The sequence below is a fragment of the Myxocyprinus asiaticus genome, chromosome 50 (genome assembly GCF_019703515.2).
Source record: "Myxocyprinus asiaticus isolate MX2 ecotype Aquarium Trade chromosome 50, UBuf_Myxa_2, whole genome shotgun sequence".
NCBI classification, from domain to species: domain Eukaryota; kingdom Metazoa; phylum Chordata; class Actinopteri; order Cypriniformes; family Catostomidae; genus Myxocyprinus; species Myxocyprinus asiaticus.
Window position 1 is genome coordinate 22,118,767 of NC_059393.1, and position 14,216 is coordinate 22,132,982.

The 14,216-nt window shown below is 34.2% G+C and overlaps 2 protein-coding genes across 10 annotated transcripts in view; both read right to left on the reverse strand.

Moving 5' to 3' along the window:
* LOC127438826 (natural killer cell receptor 2B4-like) overlaps positions 1 to 14,216 on the reverse strand; it is a 162,529-nt gene that overhangs the window by 54,216 nt on the left and 94,097 nt on the right. The gene's annotated exons all lie outside the window — the stretch shown is intronic.
* The window catches only part of LOC127438833 (natural killer cell receptor 2B4-like), a 68,036-nt gene that overhangs the window by 34,454 nt on the left and 19,366 nt on the right, over positions 1 to 14,216 (reverse strand). The window contains exons 1-6 of one of the 9 annotated variants that reach the window (XM_051694728.1): positions 13,271 to 13,561; positions 4,385 to 4,424; positions 3,408 to 3,746; positions 2,455 to 2,763; positions 1,951 to 2,073; positions 1,772 to 1,866 (exon numbers count right to left, since the gene is read on the reverse strand). In XM_051694728.1, coding sequence (XP_051550688.1) covers positions 1,772 to 1,866; positions 1,951 to 2,073; positions 2,455 to 2,763; positions 3,408 to 3,746; positions 4,385 to 4,424 — 906 coding nt within the window. In that variant the 5' untranslated portion in view covers positions 13,271 to 13,561. Of the gene's footprint in view, positions 1 to 1,771; positions 1,867 to 1,946; positions 2,074 to 2,454; positions 2,764 to 3,407; positions 3,747 to 4,384; positions 4,425 to 13,270; positions 13,562 to 14,216 lie in introns of those variants that run through there. The other 8 variants (XM_051694727.1, XM_051694729.1, XM_051694726.1 and 5 more) reach the window with 8 other exon arrangements.

Consider the following 14,216-nt stretch of genomic DNA (forward strand, 5'->3'; position numbering starts at 1 on the left):
GCTTACATGCAAATATGAGTGTCCGAATGAAGGTGCCTCTTGGTCATACATTGTGCGGATACCAAATTGAGTTGGTACTCAGTACTACCGATTAGAAGACGGGTATTGTTACTTTTTATTTTATTTTATTTTTGTCTTGGTACCATAGAACATTTACTTTTGACATCCGTAAGTGCTCATGAAAATCTCCATAGCTCTACTTTGCATGTTCATGAGTGAAAAGTGAAAGCAAAAACAATGCTTTTGCTTTTCACTCAAGATTTTCACTGTAAAACAACTTAAACTTCGGATTACTCTTCACTAAAACATATCGTATATCTTCAGAAGACTTGGACTATGATGCACAAGCTGCATGGATTACTTTTATGACACTTTTGGATCCTTGAAGGGAAGCATCATCAACTAACATTGTATTGAAATCAGGAAACAGAATCCTTTCAAATTCGTGGAGGACATGAGGGTGAGCTCATTTTTGGATGGACTTTATCCCTTTAGTTTATTTCTTTATTCCTTTTCTTCACAACTAATACCCTAAACTCATTTGTATTTGAAGTCAGAAGCAACTATAATTCATATTCTGCGTAATTTTAATCTTTGCTTAGGTTGTGGTATGAAACAAGCAAGCGTAAACAGGTACTAATGTCAAATATCGAACTGACCTTTATCACACTTCCGTGTTCTCAAAACGAAAGCTTCGAGATGTAGCATTAATCAGTTCCCATGGTGTGGAATTATTATGGTCTATTTATGTCCAATTCATCTCAAATACTAAATCTCAACAGACCCACATCACCTCCCAATCATTACATTTACATTACTCAGGAATGATTATGATGCCTTCTATATGATTGACATTTTACATTTATTGATAGATATAGGATTATGCACTTATAGGATTATGCAGCATTGCAGAGTAAAACTATGTATATATTAGAAAATATGTACAAACAAGAGTACATATAGCACATTAAAGAGCATTAGAAGGGGTTTAAATCACAAAATATGAGCAATGATATGAGCAAAAGTATGACTGAATTGTTTTCATGTCCTAACCTTTCAGAATAATCTCCAGGTATGATGTAAGATCCGTTCAGATAAAGAAATATTTCCATCTCAAGAGTTTGATTACAGAAAAAAACTAGTTTAATAATTTTAAACAAGGAGTAATATCCTCACAGTTTGAGTGTGATGATTCAGGAAGTGTTTACTGATGACAAGATATGTACAGTAAAATGAATTAAAGTCATAAGGTCTGAATGTAATTAATGTGTAAAAAAATAGAGATGATAAAGTCACTGTGTCTCCAGCGACATTGTTTAAATTAAATGGGAGATTAACATGACGCAATAGTGAAAACAATGTTACAAGCACAATTGGGTTTAAACACATTGAGTTCGTCTCGCTCAGATAATGCTGTACATTAAAATAAAAGATGACACATAATAAAGTGCTGCTGTGTCAAGATAAACTGTTTAAACTGTTGAAGTTTATTGTCAAGCGAATCTCAGTTAGTTTAATTGATTTATCAACACTGATTGCCCATTGATAGAAGGAAGTTTGATTATGCTACTATTCAGAAACCGATGTGACGACACGCGGTCTGTGATAAAGGTCGATTCTTTAAAAAAAGAGAATTATTTTCTTTATGTATGAATGATGGAAGCACACACTGAATATGCATCAATACAAGCAGACACACAAATATTATTTCTCCACTGGCACTGAACTTTTAACAGACAGACACTGTGCAAACAGCAAACCGGTTCCTTACCGTATTGTGAATATAATGTGGACAGAATGAAGTTTGAGCATAATGTATCTCATCTTCATGAGATTGGACTGTTTGAAAATAAGCACAGTTTTTACCTATAAATTATTTATGAGATTTAAAATTATAATATGCACTTTTTGTACACAGTAAAAGACTCATTTGGTTGCAATAATACTTGCTCTCTTGACTTGCTTGTTTACGATCTCTCTTGTGGCAGTAAATCACTCCAGAAACTACAATTATCGCCAGCAGCACCACTCCAGCAACTATCAGTGATATGAGATATGAACGTGATATCTGTTCTGTAATGAACAAATAAAAAAAACAGTCATTAGTGCAAATGAGTCCAGCCAAGATACTATGAAACAACAGCAGATCAGAGAGAGAAATTACCAACAATCTAACATTTTAAAAACATTTCACCACTGAAATCATTATTGTGAATCTCAGATCTGCCTTTGTTCAGACAGTGTTTGATCTAATAGTCAAACAAGACACAGGGCAGGAAGATTCTCAAAAAACTACTAAAACTGTGTTCTTGAGTTCTTTTTGAAAATACATTAATACATAAATCAAAAGGACAAGTTTCAGCTCATACAGATCAACCTGCACAATGTTTCTGATGTCCTACAGTATTTATGATCAATACAGACCAAAAGACTCTAATATCACCACTGACACACCTGAACACGTCTGACAGACTTCATTAATGTTGAGATGTTTAGTCTGGTTTCTGATGGGATTGGACACCACACAGCTGTAGATGTTGTTCTCCTGATATTCCACCTCCAGAGGTAGAGAGCGACTGCTGTTGAGATCAGACACACTGATGGAGGAGATTAAACTGTTTCCTTTGTACCAGGAGAGAGTCACCTGTGTCACAGTCATTACTGAACATTGAAAGACACATTTTGGGCTCGATGATCTTTCTGATGATGATGATGATGAACAGTTTGAAGAGTTATTGATAATGACAGGAACAGGCAGGGGAGCTAGAAAACATGAGAAAAAAAGTTCAAAATTTCATTTTGGGATGAACTCTCCCTTTAATAAACTCATTCTACTAGTGACTAGTCAGTGGTGGTTTTGTATTTTACATTGTGACCTGTAGGGGGAGCAATAGCAGTTCAGTGATCAGAAAGAACACCTCATTTGCTTGACTCACCACGACCGTTTATATAGTCTATCATTTCTAACTCTGCAGTGAATATATTCTCAATTATGAAAGTCTTGGTGCATACTAGTTTATTCCACTATAGGACTCCACTGATGGTGATCTTTCTTGTCTGTTGTTTTTAACCTTCATTGCGTCTCTTTCTCATGTGCCCCACACAACATCGTCCTGGCGGGTAATTCAGTGAAGAGTGATGCCATTACATTAGGCAACTCAAAGATAATTCATTCATATTGTGAATTATTTATATAATGACATATCGCTCCGTGATGTCATACCTGATTTGACTTATTAACTCATTAATGGACTGAATTAATGAACTCAATGAACTGAAGAGAGTGTCAGATTAATGAGACAACTAAACTGTGCAGGACTGAGAAACACTCTTTTGTTATATTTCTCCATTTGTGTTTAAGAAGTGAAATCAGTGAACACAAATGACATGTGACGGGTTGTACTCACCGTATACAGTAACACTGAATCTCTTGAATGAAGTTCCTCTGTTACTGATGATCTGTAGTTTATAAAGTCCAGAGTGTTTGATTGTGATGTTTCTGATGGTGAGAGATCCAGTCTGATAATCCAGCTGCAGTTTGTCTCTGAATCTTCCATCATCACCATCATCTATAAAGCTCGAGTTGAACCGTTTAATAATTTCAGCTATACGAGTCTGTTGAGGTCCAAACATCCACAGTATCTGATCATTTCTCGGTACTTCAGTAAGATCAGTTTGTAGAGTGACAGAATCTCCCTCCATCACCGACACTGACTTCAATCCATCTGTATCAACACCAAACACACCTGGAGAGCAAAGAGAAACATTGTCAAACATATTCAAAATAAATAAATAAACGGAAAAAAAAAAAATAATAATAAAAAAATAATAATAATAATAATCTTGTCAATGAAGACTATATTTTAAAATATGCGGGGTTATTTTGTACCCAAATGCAGTTTTGAGCCTGTTGGGTCATTTTCACTGATAGTAGAAACAAAACACCCCAATAAACACCTACAACCGTCCAGCTGATTTATCTGTCCAAAACGGAGTTAAACTGGATCATTTTTAATAGTTATTTTGTCTTCTGTCCTAAGAGAAAATTCCTGAGGGGCATGAATGATTTTAAGGTTTGGACTGAATCTGTATCTTTCATTCATTACATATCAGTTAAAACAATTAAAAACAAACAAACAAACAAAACGAAAAAGTAAAAGCAACTTATTTACTAAAAAAAGGTGTTTTTCTTTGAAAAAGAATGCATTATGCATTAGGAATATCATGATGAAGAAAAGTGACCTTAACTTCAGTCAACGATTATCTCTCTCTCATCTGTATGAAGTGAAAGTTCACGTAAGACAACAGGTTAACTAGAATGATGGACACTATTTTATAACATCTCACTTTAGTCAGCTGCATTAAAAAATACTGTAAAAATTACCGTAACAATATTTTTCTCCCCAAAATGCCATAGTTTTCATCTGTGGAACACAAATGCAGATAATTTAATGAAGATATGATGTCTGTTTGTCCATACAATGCAAGTGAATGGTGACCAAACTTTCAAACTCCAAAAATGAAATCAAAGAAGCATAAAAGTAATCTGTACGTCTCCAGTGGGGTAATCCACATCTTCTGAAGCGATCTAATCGATTTTAGTCGAAGACAGACCAAATTATAACTGCTTTTTCACTGAACATCTTGTCATTGCAGTCTCTAGGCACCTTCATGATTTCAAGCTTGATTAAACTTTCTCTTTACATGCACAGAGCGCTAGATGAGTAAGTGCAGTCGAGCTTGAGATCATGACTGCTAATGGGACTGCTGATGTAATGATTTATAGTGAAAAAGTGGCTATATTTTGGTCTGTTCTCACCCAAAACCGGGATAAACCGGATTATACCAGTGGAGTCATGTGGATTACTTTTATCCTGCCTTTATGTGCTTTTTGGAGTGTAAAAGTTTGGTCATTATTCACACAGACATCATATACCCTTTAAAATATTTTCGTTTGTGTTCTGCAGAAGACATGCAAGTTTGCAACGGTTTAAGGGCGAGTAAATTATGAGAGAATTTCATTTTGGGGTGAACTATTCTATTAATATAATTTAGCCACTTTCAAAGAAAAACAATGGTCAGAAAGAGTCTTCAGTTTTTACTTGAAGGAGATTCCATATGAATTAATTGTGATTTTAAAGTATAGTAACTATGGTTATGCCATGGTAATTCTTTGTAAGAGATGTTCTTGTTTGCTCGTATTAAAATTGATGATTGATGATTGATCTGATATAGACTATAAAAAGTCACAGATGATGTAGATGTTTGGCTACAGATGCTTCATTTTTAGATTTTAAAAGGGTCATGACATGAGGAATCAAATTTTCCTTGATCTTTTAAAATATCAGAGTTTATTGCACTGTAAAAACATACTGTAAGTTTCAGAACTCAAAACTTCCTCTCCACTGCAAAAAGAGCATTTGCTGAAATCAAGCTGCGAAAATGACTTGTTCTTTCTTCCTCCAAATTGTGATGTCACACTATGGTAGACATTTGCATCTAACCGCCTCCACAACAACACAGCAATGCCTACTTTATCTTTAATGACTTCTGCAGCCCCGCCCAGCTGTGCTGAGCAGTGAGATGATCAGTAGTGATGGAAAGTCTGATTCATTTCCACAAACCGGTTCTTTTGGACAGTTCATTTCAACGAGCCGGTTTAAAAAACAATTCAGTGGTTCTTTCACGTCATCACGTAATGACGTCACTAGTACGTAATGCTAACATCCCGGTTTCATGGTTTTCACACTCAAATATTTAAATAAAGCCATATGTGATCACATATGGCTGATTATTACCTTTTATTCAATTAAGTTATTATAAAAAGGGTGTTTATTGTCATCAGTGTTTCATTCTGTGATCCTGCATCTCGAATACGATATTGATTACATCTTAGATACATTACTGAAATTAAAGTTTTGCACCTAAAGCACCCAATACAGACACTAATGCACAAATGCGGATATGTTTTAAGTGTCTGAAATTTATTTTGGATGTTTTAATAAAATTGTATTTAATAAAACAAGTCATAAGCATATTTCCAGAACGTTTTGTTTGTCATAAAAGAACGTACATTTGGCCCCAGGCTTGTTCAAGTCCTCGGTACATGCGTGCTCATAGTATCAGCAGCTCCTCGGTAATCCTCGGCAAATTTCAACAGTTATTTGGACCGACTCATTCGGTTCACGACCGAAAAGCTGACTTTCGATTCAGCGTGAAGGTTTGAGTTGTACATTTCAAACAGGTTCTTTGGTTCAAACCAGCATATTAACTCATAAGAGTCGCCTAGCCTGTATGAGTCCAACTCGTTCATTTCTAACTCAGTCTTCAGTCGTCTGCATTTAGTTTCCTTTTAGTATGTTGTTGCTGATACATTGAAATTCAGATTTCTTCCATCACAGTTAGCTACACAAGTTACTACTGCAACTAACTTCTCAACACATAGCAAGTCCTCTGTAATCTTCTGCAAACTTCGACAGTTACTGAGACCAGCTCATTCGGTTCTTTTTGAGTCGGACAGTTCAACGTGCTGCGTTGCCAGAACAAGTACTTCAGATGTGCAACTTGCGTCATCAACCCGGAACTAAAGTTCGATTCTGTAAACCGACTCGACCGGTTACTTGCTGAGAATCGTCTCAAAAGAATGATTCATTCAAGAATTGGACATAACTACAGGTCAGTCAAGAGCAGAGAGCCAATCACAACAGTGGCCGTTTACTGTCAAGTCTTAAAGGAGAAGCAGCATCAAAACTGTGCGTTTCTGACAGAGGGTCAAAATGAGGGTGAGAAATTATCATGTTTTACCAATATATGGCTGTTTTTTGTGTTGAAAAAAAAAAAAAAAAAACTATAATATTAATTTTAGTAATATTATTAGTGAACATCAAGAAAAATATTAAAATAATTTTAAAAAGGCATGTCATGACCCCTTTAATGTAGAGAAAAACATTGACAGTAATAGATAATTAACAAATAGAATGCCAAACACTCATCTGCGTATATGAATTAAGCTTAAAGTATGATAACAAAAAAACAGTAGGCTAAATTTGATTGATTCCCATGGAGAAGAGAACTGCATGTTGCAGCCGCATTACTAACAAAACAGAGTAAAATATACAGAAAGAAGATTCCAAAATCATACCAAAAATACACCCAAATATCAAAGCAAATACTATTAGGTTAGTTGGCTAAACTACATAGATTGTGATACGAATCTCACTCAATGCAAAACACTGCATTATTTCTGCACACATATTAGGGACCTTGGCAGAATTAAGTGTGTATGTAATTTTATTATTTATCATCTGAACAGTCACTTCCCAGCCGCTGTTTAAATATTGGACAGAACACATGTTGGGCTAAACTAAACCAGCAAGTTGGGGTGTTCATTTTAACCCAGCAAATGGGTTATTAAACCCAAATAATGGTTAATTTTTACAGGAATACTGGGTTAATTTGATCTCATAAGTGGGTTATTATTTTCAGATTGTTTTATCCTTAAAAAATATTGTAAAATAAACCATTAACAAATGTGTAAACATGGTAGCTCCTTTATTTTGGATTAATATAAATTCATGTAATAAGTACAATTAAACTAATTTTACAAACGTTTTAATAAACAGCATGAAGAACAATAAAGTAACATTTATAATTAATGTTAAATACAGGAAGCATTAAAAACAATAAACATCCCAGATGTGTATGACTTTCTTCTGCTTCTAAAATTATTTGTTTTTGTTCAGAATATTTCAGCTCTGTTGGTTCATTCAAATCAAGTGAAGAGTGGCCAGAACTTTGATGCTCCAAAAAACACATAAATTAAGCATTAAAGTAATCCATACGTCTCCAGTGGTTTAATCCATGTCTTCAAAAGTGCTATGATAGATGTGGGTAAGAAAGAGATCAATATTTAAGTCCTTTTTCACCATAAATATCCACTTTCAAATCTGAAAGAAAAACTAAATAGGCGCCACATGTGACTTTCAGATGCAAAAGTGAAGATTTATAGTAAAACAAAGGACAAATATTGATCTGTTTCTCACTCACACCAAACATATCACTTTAGAAGACATGAATTTGACCACTGGAATCATATGGATTACTTTTATGCTGCATTTATGTGCTGTTTGGAGCTTTGAGGTTTTGGTCACCATTCACTTGCATTGAATGGACCAACAGAGCTGAAATATTCTTCCAAAAACCTTTGTTGTGTTCTGCAGAAGAAAGAAAGTCATACACATCTGCGATGGCATGAGGGTAAGTAAATGATGAGAGTATTTTGAACTCTCTCTTTTTAAATGTTACTTATAATTCTAGTGTCTATTACTAGAAAACTATTCCTGTAAGGAATTTAAAAAATCCATAAAATTAATTAAATCAAAATAAGTGTTCAAATGGATCTATGTGCGAGCTTGTTTTGCTGAGTGTAGGATGTAGGGGAATAAACCCAAGACATCTTGCTGGAGGTCCTCCACCATACTTGTTTCAACCTACAAAAAGACAATAAATAAAGCAAAAGGTTAAAGATGTTAGCAATCTGACAGTCATCAGAATACTGAAAGAATGGTTAATAAAGTACACAGAAAAACTCAGATTTTAATTCGAAATATAGATGACTCATGCTTTATTTTTATTAATTAATACTTAATTTATCCAATGACTTTTTCTACTCCAAATTCAAATACGTTTTCAATGTTTACCGTGAACTGCAAACAGTATACAAACATTATACATAGACACACAGATACCTAAAACATAGAACAGTACAGGAACAAAAACAGATACAGACACAGAAACAGGGTAACAAATATACATACAAATGTATATTCAAATCAACAGGACAGAAAGGTTTAGAACCATTATATTTGCATTTGTGTATATAGTATTTTACTAGTAGGAAACATTCATTGTAACATTTTTCTTTGTTTTCTCTTTAGTAGTCAAGCAGTCCAAAAATACATCTTTAAAACTATAAGAGAAGTCACTTACAAAGTGAGATTGAATAAACATTAGAATTTCTGTATATGGGTATAGTACCAAAACAAATGAGTAATGTTTTCCACTGAGGATTGATAGAAAGAGCAATCTACATCAATGTCCGATTTATATCACTAAAGAAAAGCTTTAGCTGGGTAGAACCTATGAATCAATTTAAATTATATGTATTTTATTTGTAAGCAGATACTTCTGGGGCAAGGACCGTACTTTATCCCAAGGCACATTCTCTACAATGTTATTCCAGTATGGTATTATGTAAGAAATTGTTACTATCTCTCTCTGGAGAGATAAAAGAGCTCTAATTTTACAATTATTAAACTGCTGAGAAACATATATCATCACCCATTGTATCAGCTAAATTCAAAGAATGGGTAGATGGCCATGGAAAGTCACTACCTTGCAGCAGCAATGACACTCCAGAGGGAACTGCAGCGAAAACAATTGCATATTCTGCAAAATCTGTGTAGCTATAAAGTTTACCATGTGGGTTAAAAAGTCGTCCAACTAAAATAAGATTGTTGTTAAACCAATCATTAAAAGACAGTGATCTATTTTTGTAGAGAATGTTCTTATTATTCCAAATGTAATATCTGTGCGGAGAGAAGTTGTGTTTGTATATCAGGGACCAAGCCAAAAGCATCTGCTTATGAAAATTGGACAATTTGATTGGGATCTTTATGACATCATAATTACAAAGTAAAAGAAAACTCAAGCCACCAACTTTACAAAAAATATAATTAGGGATAATGTTCCAAAGCGATGTGGAGTTATTAAAAAAGTGCTTAAGCCAATTAATTTTAAAGTATTGTTTATAGTGAAATCCAAAAATTTAGTCCCCCCTGATTAACTGGGTTCATCTTCACAGACTTTTTAATAAAGTCGGTTTTATTTTTCCAAATAAAATTGTATAACATATTTTCAATTTTTTTTAACACCCCTTTATCAACCTCCAAGGAGAGAGCTGCGTAATTGAGTCTGGACAACCCTTCAGCTTTACATAGTAAAATTCTTCCTTTAATTGACAAGTTGAATTTCTTTTGGGTTTTCTCTATAAGGGGGTCAAAATGTAATCTACACCTTGTAGTTTGGTCTTTATTAATTATTATTCCAAGGTATGTAATTTGATCTTTCACTGGATAGTTACATATAGAGGGAACATCACAATTTTTAATGGACATTAGTTCACATTTATTGACATTTAAGTAGAGACCTGAAGCCCTGGAGAAAGTGTTAATCAATCTTAAATCAATAGGGACTTGGGAAGCGTCATTCAAAAACAATGTGGTGTCATCGGTCAGCTGGCTAATAATAATTTGTCTATTGTTGATTGTCACACCCTGTAAATTACTATTGGAAATATGAAGAGCCAAAAATTGAGAGGCAAGCAAAAACAAATATGGGGATATAGGACAGCCTTGTCTTATACCGCACGATACAATGAATCTTGGTGAAGTTCCAAATTTTAATTTAATAGAACTACTATTATTCCTATATAATGTTTTAATAACTCTACAAAAAAAAACAAACAAACAAAAAAAAAAATATCCAAACAGAAGAGTTTTGCAAATTTTGCAAGAGTTTTAAATATGAAGTTATGTTCAAGTGAATCACAGGCTTTATAGAAATCTAAGAAAATCAAGTAACTATCATTAGTGATGAGTTCATTATAATCCAGTAGACCTAAAACTAACCTTATATTGTTTGCAATATGACGTGTTTCCATAAATCCTGATTGTGATTCGTCAATTAGAGAGTTAAGTACATCTTTAATTCTTTTTGCAAAAATCGAAGCAAAGATTTTATAATCCTTATTTAAAAGGGTAATCGGGCGGCAATTTTTGGTACTAAGGTATTGATCCCTTGTGTCATACTTGGTGGAAGAGCTTCCATTTCAATACTCTGCAAAAACCTTCAACAAGGGGATAAATGTTCAGCAAACATCTTATATAACTCAGAGGTTAAACCATCACAGTCCAGACTTTTATTATTTTTTAGATTCGTAAGGGCCTGTTAAGGTTTCCGTTTGGGAGATATTGTTATTGCAAGCTTCTTATCTTCTGCTGAAATCATTTTATTTAGACTAAATGAATAATAATAATAATAATAATAATAATAATAATAAAAGAATTGGCTGATTTTTCACAATATCTTGATGTATATAAATTATAAAACTTGGAGCAAAAAGATGCTATGTCATTAGGGTCATCAAGAACTCTATCATTAGTTCGAAAATGGTCAATTGAAGCATTCAAAAAATTAGCTTTTCCCAACCTAAAAAAGTAGGCTGAATTTTGTTCCCCTTAGCTTTTTATCTATACAGTTCATCTAATTTATTTTGTAGTCTGGAGTATTCATATTTTTGACTGTCAGATAATGGCTCCTTAAAATATAAAGAGGTTAGTTGTGAAAGAACTTCTTCTGCTAATATCCTATTTTGCTTTGCTATATTACTTCCAAATTCATTTTTTAAAAGCTCCCAATTTCACCCATAAGCCTTTTGTGTCTCTGTTCCAGTAAGTTTTGATCAGTTCATTAATTTGCTGCTTCACCGTTTCATAGTTAAGGTGGGAACTATTTAACTTCCAGAGTGATGCTTCTGAGATTTTGAAGGTATTATTTTGGGATAAATGTTCTGAAATATAAATAGCTTTATGTTCAGTCAAAGGACTGTTGCTAATAGTAACAGAAATATTGTTGCTTCATAATGTTTTAGAGATCAACCAATAATTGAGATTCATCTGGATACATTTTTCTCCAAATATCAAATCAAATTTGTCCATAAACATTTTCGAAGATATTGTTTTTCTTTGTGTACCTATCTAACATATTATTTATTGCTATTAAAATCACCACCTAGAACCAGTAAGGCAGCGGGTTATTTGCTTAACGTGTATGAACTTTTTTGATCCAGAATACCGCTTTGGGCAACAGAATTGTACCCATAGATGTTAACAATAATCACAATAAATGTGTCCACAACAACGACCATTAACACAAAAGTGTCTTGAAGAAACGATATTGGTTTCCAAAATGCTCCCATTATAATTGTGCTTCACAACCCCCTTTATATAAACCTATTCAGGATCCAGTGGGCATTATACAGAATAGCAAAGCCAAAGCTCACAAAACTAACAATAACACTTTATGTCATATGAGCTGTCCAGTTCTGATTCTGGAACGGTACCTTTATATTTTCTGGTGTACAATAATGGTGTAATAGATAAAAACACTGACACAAACCTTTGTTTTTGTCCGCGCTGAGAACCGCTCACTCCTGAAGATCCCAAAAGCCCAAGTCAGGTGATCATCAGATGGGCTGAGAAAGATTTAACTGGAGGTATTGATCCAAAACCATTGACGATATAGGGAGCCCCTTACCTAACATTAATCGTGAGATATTTAAAAGCAATTTCACGCTTTTAAGAGCCATTCAAAAACAATCTGTCACCAGATGAAGATGTGCTATAATGTAATGAAATAATTTACATTGAAATTGTTCATGGATATTTTTTTTATTTCGTCATAAAACACGACTACTTTTGAATGTCTGTCTATGGAGGAACATGTTTTTGGTCATCGGATGGTGTAGTTCCTGCATCTACCAGCAGGAGCTCAAAACCAGCCCAACCCAGAGTTTAGTTTAAAGAATAAACCAGCATTGGGTGCGTGTTGTTAATATTTCCTTTGTCTTTATCACCCCGGCTGGTGACTTTTGGAAGTGTTGATGAGACAAGTTTAATTTTAGCTTTGAGAATGGAGAATGGGAAACGAAAATGTGAAAATTCTTGGGAACCTGATTGTGTTTTAGTATTTTCTTTATCAAGAAAAAATAAGAAAAATACAGATGATTTTCATTCTCGTGTTTTGATTGCATTTTTTTTTCACATCATGTTTCTCTTATTTTCACTTGTGTTCATATCAATAAGCCTACTGAAGGGGCTTAAAAATGTATGTATTTTTTAATTAAACCTTTTTATTAACCCATGTGAGCTTTCCAATACGAGTTTGGGCTAAATGACCCATTCAGCTGGTAAATGTGTCCCAGCATGTGTTCTGTTCAATGTCTCCTCAGCGCTGGCTTGACAAATATTTGTAATCCTGCAATTCTAGAGTTTATTCTCGCTCAACAGTTAAAATGCCAAATAATAGTCTGAAAGTAATCTTTAGGTTGGTTATGATTATGCCTTTGTGTAATAAACTTTTATTTTGAATAAAGGTTAACAACTTTATTTTTATTTACTGAGCTCATTTAATGAAAATAAACATTTCTCACCGTTCGTGAAACACAAGAACAGACTGAAGAAAACAAATGTACGAATCATATCCAGAACAGTTCACCACAATTCATCTTCATCATGAAACTCTGCATGTTTTCTGCAGTGCGCGTGTTCAATAACATCCAAAAATGTGACAAATATTCGATCAGCTGCTTCCTTTCTCAAACCGATTAAACTTCGACTGGAGAAGTATAATTTTTAACGCAGTTAGAAACTACACACTTAAAACAAAAGTCATTAAAAAGTGCTGCACGTCCCGCGTCTGCAGCTCAAACAGTGTGGCGATTGTGCCGCCCAACAAATATTATACAATCCACCGGGAGCGCCAGTCCAAGTATCGCGAGAATCTCAGTCACTGTTACTAAGTTTTGGTTTGGCTAAAGTTAGATTTAGTGGTAGGGTTGAGGTTAGGGTCAGGTTTAAGGTATATGGGTTGGTTGAATGTTTCTGTAGTTTTCAACAGTTTGGTGAAGCTGTTTATTCACTAAATATTTAGATAAGTTCACTATTAAAGTTGCATTAAGTAATTTGGAGCCAATTTGAAAAGTTTTACACATTAATGATTCGTGTTTTTGTGAAGTTTGATCCGAATGGTGTACACTCACATGAGATGAAGACTGTTTTCTATAAAAAGAGTTTTATTCTACATGGTGCGGGTCACCCCCTTCAGTGTGTTTCGCCATGATGAAATCACATGACCTGCTGTGTTTCACTAAAAGTCGAAGAAGAGAATCCTCGTGCTCATTGGCTGCCGCCTGTGTAGATACACTTGGTTATGCTTAGAACATTGTTGTTTGGTGACGCGAAGAGCGAAAAGAATCAGAATGAGCTTTATTACCAAGTATGCTTACACACACAAGGAATTTGTCATGGTAACAGAACACAATTGAACATAATTATGTATCGTGCTTTAGCAGCGGAGACAACGGGAGGTCCAGTAGC